Raw genomic sequence first — 5,584 nt, 5'->3', positions numbered from 1 at the left:
GCCTTTCCCCAGGTGCTTTGTCAAATTACACACACATTATTTTAAAACAGTTAATAGAAACTGAAATTGTAAGGCTGACTAGCAGCATCTTCACTTACCTAAAAGAGCAGCAAAAATAGGAAAGCGATTTGGATTCAGGTCCAGTTGCTTGGCAACTTCATGCATTAGGTATTGGCTTGTTGTGAGGCTTTTCCCATTCCGGCTCAGTTTTAGGGCATGGGCACTGAAATAGTAAGGGATGTTGCACAATGCATAATCGGAGTCATATGCAACCAAACCATGGAAACCTTTTTCTCTGCAGAAAGCAATTACTTCTTGATGATGATCCTCAATGCTCTGTGCAACCTATAGTGGAAGACAGAGCAATTAGCTCCAGTGTAAATGGCAGCACTGATTTATCACAACTATTATGATACAGTGGGTCTTTCTGAAACTATACACATGCATTTACAACACTTGAGATATTTTTAAAGTAATTTAAAAACTCCAGTGACGCAGCACATACAGACAGGACGTAAGGAGCACGCAGAAGCACACGCTTCTGGAAGGCCGCACGCTGTAGCGGCATTCTGTATGAGTGAACTCATCTGAAAAAACTGTTTATTACCAGAAACACTTGAACTCTGAAGATGTTACTGTTCCAGTGTCTGTACCAGCTCATGGGGAGAGCCCTGAGGCTGTGGGTACTCCAGCAGTTCAGCAGACCAAGATGTCCCCCATGATACGAAGTTTTTTGGCCCACTTTTAAATGGGCCAAACACAACCCCAGATGAACAGAGATAACTGTGTTGACCTTTCAAATGCAAACCTTGCTGTATTTAAGCCAACTTTTTTCCCCTTTCCACCTTCAGCCTATCCCTTCATGCACAGCTGTATCCGATGGTGCAAACTGCTTTGAGTTTATAGCCCAAACTTCACCTCTCCACTCCTGTTGCCTAGCAAAGCACATATTTTAGGCTACAGAAATCAGATGACTTGAACAGACATGTGCAGGGAGACATGGGCCAATTCCTAATGTTGGAAATATAAAAGGAACCCTTTCTAATCAAGAAGCTTGTAGTGAAACTGAAAGTCCCATGATAACAGGTCAGTACCTACAGTTCTGCATTCCAACATACCTTCAGGAACTGCTACAACTACAGTGTGCACACGAGCACACTCAACTACAGCCAGCCAAGGGCTTTGGATCCCTAATGCTTCTACCATCCACATGCATAATATACATTCAGTGCTTCAGAAATCCCCTTGGAAGCTGGGTGTTGGTATAACCCACCCTCACAGAGTATTCCATTTTAACAACAATGTAGATAGCAAGCTATCCCAAAATAGACTAGTACAAAACTATTAGCTTCAGTCTCCACAGCACACATGAATAAATACAGCCTTAGTGCCAGCAAGGCTATTTATTTCCTCTGCAGAACAGGAGAGGAGGTCCCAAACTCCACAGCCCGTTCCAGCAGCCCCTGCAGTCACCCACAGCAAGTTTACAGTGACCCTTTCTCTTCTACTCACGTGTTGCACTTGCTGAACCTGATGCTGAACTACAGTATTCCAAAGAGGTATGTCAAATTTTACTTCTCCCGTGCACCTTCGCAAGATGTTCCCTTTCAAGTCAAATCCCAAGCAGCAGAACAACCAGCACCTCACCTGTTCCTGCAACCAAACACCAGTTCACTAAGCTCTCCCTGCTCCTAATCCTACCACCCTGCCTGTCTTCGGAAAATGTTCCTTCTTCAGAAACTTCCTTGATGGACTGTTTTTGACATTTACTTTGTTCATGAGAAGAACACACATACTCATTTTTCTCACAATGATGCTGTCCTCTAGCATAATGTGTGGGAGAAACCATAAACATTTTTGGAAAAATTTAAAGACATCAGACTTACACAGCTCCTAACTAAAGGAAGGCAAACTTAGGCTTCACCCCACCCCCACCCACCAGTCTTCACAGGTCTTAAATTAGAAAAATCCCTCCGATGTTTTTTAATTAAGGGTAGATAGATTTAAATTATGTCCATATATCTAAACCCAACCTCTCTGCATGCACAACAAGCAGCTCTGATCTATAAAAAACCAAGTGAGAACTCCTTCTGCAGCACTAGGTGTGACATGGGTGTGCAGATAACGCAAGAGGAAGCTCGGTGTGCAGCTCCTCTGATTTCCTATGAGCTATTTCCTCTACCTCCACAGCCTCCAGTTCCCTCCCCATTTTATAGAGCTCTCTAACCCAGCACGAAGCCACTGCGTGTTCAGGGAATACGAGAATCCATGTTCAAATAACTCAACCATCACAGGGGAAAGAGCTGTATTTACCAAAGTACAGTTAACCCACAATGTAAAACTCTAACAAGATGAGAGAGCCAGAGAAATATCTCACGGCTCTCACAAATGCAGAGGTACCCAGGAACATGCAGGCTTCAAAACCAACCCAGGGAGAGGGGACGTGGTAGAAATCACAGCCAGGAGTTTGGAATATTTTCAAGCCTAAATCTTGTGTAAACATTAATGGTGCTGGCTCAGAAAGAGAGAATCCTGCCTGAATAAATACACATGAGCACCTTTAGATACTGAGAACAAAATAGTCTCCCCAAAGTATTAGAGTTGTTAAGAACTCCACTGCCTAAATATTTAAATTTTAGCAAACCTACTTCGCATAGAATTTTCTTTTAAGAATTATTCCCCCCAAACTGAAAAATATCAGGTCACAACAAAACTAAGAACCCGCAGGATATTTGTTATAACCTGGAGGAACCTGTTATTTTTATGTACTGCTGAAACCATCTGTGAGTGATTTATAATTGTTCTGGATAGAAGACATTACTCTTTTTCTCCTCTCTAATTACCAAAATAGATTAAATTCATAGCCAGTTCCTAGCTATGAATTTACATTTACATTCTTTTCACACAGAAACCTACTCCAGACTCAAATGTTCCTAAAAATATGAAAATCAGTTTCATTATTTAAAGTCAATCAGTATTCTCAAACCCAACTTCTCCAAACAAAGTGAGAAAACACTACAATTTAACAACTGTCTTATGCATATGTAAATTTAAAAAAATCACCTATACATGTAAATAAAAATCACACCTTCAAGACGCATTTCCTCCGTGCCCATCAGGAGGGCTACACCAAAGTGAGAACAAAACTGAAGGAAGACTTAGAGAAAAAAATATATATGTAACAAAGCAGATTTAGAAAGACAATGAATCGTGTAAGAGAAAACAAAAACCAGAGAAGGAAAGTGCTTTAAGCTCAGGAGTATCTTTGGCGTGTATTATGCATGTGACCACTATAACCATGAAATATCCTTGTTAACCTGAAAATGAACCCATTAAAACTAGATTTATCCACAGTTTCTTGACAGCTGAAAAAAATGAGGCATCAAACAGAAATTGCTGGTATCCTTCCCATCCCCAGGACAGCTGAGCAGTGCAGAGAACCAGTGCAGTTTGGACACGCATGGTGGTGGCTCCGTGGTGTGGACAGCAACAACCTCTTCCCCCACAGCCCTCAGTATCTGGTAATGAGCTGCCAGCTCCCAGGGCTAACCTGACAAAGACAAATAAATACACACCTCCCAAACCTTCTCCAGCAAAACTGGGAGGATGTTGTGCTTACTGAGATTTTGCAAATTTGGGGTACTTTTTAATGACAGAAAAGGGACTCAGTATGAGTGTGCTCACACTCCTATAACTGCTTCCAGAGATTAGGAATAAGGCCTGTCACCAAGAAACCAAAAAGGAGCTAATGCTGCAGCTGCACTGGAAAGTAAACAAAATGCTACAGGTGGTATTGCTGTCAAATGCAGCAACTTCGTTCAGATGTAATGTACCTGACTCAGGTCTGAGACAGAAAATGCTTAACAAACTAACAGCCAGTTCAACATGCTACAAAACTATTGCAAACACCAAATTCCCACTGATATCAAAACAGCTGGCCTCCTGTTGGGTACTATGCATGTTGCATTAAACCAAGTCTCCACTTTAATACATTAAAAGAAAAACAACATTCTTCTTTTACCCCATTCATTGCTTTCACTAATGATCTCCAAGTCTCAGTAACAAATAAGGAAGATTTATAATGCACCCACAAACAGGTCAAGGTAAGGACCTTCACTGCATGGGCCCTAAAACTTTTTGCTGAAAGAACAAAACTATTTCCTAGCTACAAAAGGTCCCCAAAAGTTCAAATGATAGGATGTTTTTGCTATCATGCAAATTCCCACTGTCCAAAAAACATAACACCATTTGGCTTCTACACTGACCAGGCAAACACATGACTGCAGCACACATGGCCATAACCTCCTCACTTTAACCAAGGCCAAGCCCAAGGCATCGCGTTTGGCAGAGCTGAACATGCCCTGCAAGAACGAGCTTCGCCTCCGCTTCCAGTTCATTCCACACGTGCTTTGCCCGGCGCAGCGGCCCCGGCCGGTGACCCAATCCCCGCCACAGCCGGGGCCACCGCGGGGTGGGACTTCCACTGCCGAGCAGGCTGAACTCAGGATGGCTGCACTCCAGCTCGGTGTTTCTCCACTGATGGGCCTGGCCCAGCAAGCAGGGAGCTAAGAGGGAGCAACAGTGATTCCTGCCCTGTTGGCAGAACTAGGAGAAACTTCACCCAAAGTCACCTTTGGGGTGAGCTCCTTGGAGAGAGGCATCTGTACCCCAGGGCTGCAACCCAGCCAGAACGTTGCTAATCCACCGAAAGGCCAAATAACATTAAGCTGCTGCTAGTGATCGAGCAATTCCGAAGGTTACATAATATTTTTCTACACACAAAAGTAATTTAAGATAATAAAGCCTACAAGTATGTGCTTCCCTCCTGCTGCTCTTCCCTCCCCAGCGGGAAGGTGAGCAGGCAACTCCTAAAACTGCAGCTTCATCCCCGGGCTTGTTTTTCCAGCGTCTTGTGTTTCAATACACACAATCGCTCAGCTGAAGAGAAACCATCGTAAATCAGGAAAGCCGTGGGCAGAGATGCGACGTGGTCATATCCTGCAACCTTTGAAATCGTGGCCTTCGAGCACAAGATGGCCATGGAGCCCAGCTCCAACATGAAGGGCTGTTTGTGGGGCCAGAAAACCGAGGTTGCCCCTTAAAATAAGGAGTTTAAAAGAAGGACTGTCAGCTTGGCACTGCTGATCGCACAAACCAGAAGTGTTGCTGTTATGGAGTAAGGAGCCACTTATTCTACAACTGGTTTTAAAAGCTTCTTGATTCTGAGAAAACGCTGACCAAAACACGGAAACCTCCATAAAGCCAAAAGTGGCACCCCTGTGTTTTTTGCAGCGAGCCATTTCCCCTCCAGCCCAAGTTTAAACACCTCGCCTGAGCCGGGAACTTGTTGCAGATCCATCCTGCGCGAGAACTAAACTGATTAATTATTTTTTCCTCCCCTCAATAATTAATTACAGAGATGCTTTTCCCCCACCCGCTCTCCCCTGCGGTACCACAGCCCACAAGGCAAGAAGGGACATTTTGAGTCAACGGAGCGAAAGAACATGGAGGCAGAAGCCGCCCTGCTGCCGGGCCGGGCCATGGGCGCTGCCGGTCGCCCCGCCCACGCCCCCCCGCCCCCGGG

The 5,584-nt window shown here is 44.3% G+C and overlaps 1 protein-coding gene and 1 long non-coding RNA gene across 6 annotated transcripts in view; one reads left to right on the top strand and one right to left on the bottom strand.

Annotated features, from left to right (window-relative positions):
- The window catches only part of FAM120A (family with sequence similarity 120A), a 42,128-nt gene extending 41,769 nt beyond the window's left edge, over positions 1-359 (bottom strand). For 2 of the 5 annotated variants that reach the window (XM_008636018.2, XM_017737324.1), the window contains exon 1: positions 99-357. In XM_008636018.2, the coding sequence (XP_008634240.1) occupies positions 99-165 (67 nt within the window). In that variant the 5' untranslated portion in view covers positions 166-357. Of the gene's footprint in view, positions 1-98 lie in introns of all 5 variants that reach the window. The other 3 variants (XM_017737323.1, XM_017737322.1, XM_008636019.2) reach the window with 3 other exon arrangements.
- Positions 360-473: 114 nt separating this feature from the next.
- On the top strand, positions 474-4,009 carry LOC108447417. Its single transcript, XR_001862966.1, has 2 exons — positions 474-1,559; positions 3,355-4,009. It is a non-coding gene; the product is annotated as an uncharacterized LOC108447417 (long non-coding RNA).
- The last annotated feature ends 1,575 nt before the right edge of the window (positions 4,010-5,584 follow it).

Source organism: Corvus brachyrhynchos, unplaced genomic scaffold (assembly GCF_000691975.1).
Source record: "Corvus brachyrhynchos isolate BGI_N302 unplaced genomic scaffold, ASM69197v1 scaffold266, whole genome shotgun sequence".
NCBI lineage: Eukaryota > Metazoa > Chordata > Aves > Passeriformes > Corvidae > Corvus > Corvus brachyrhynchos.
The sequence above is the reverse complement of the archived record's forward strand: the minus strand, read 5'-3'. Positions and strand labels throughout refer to the sequence as shown.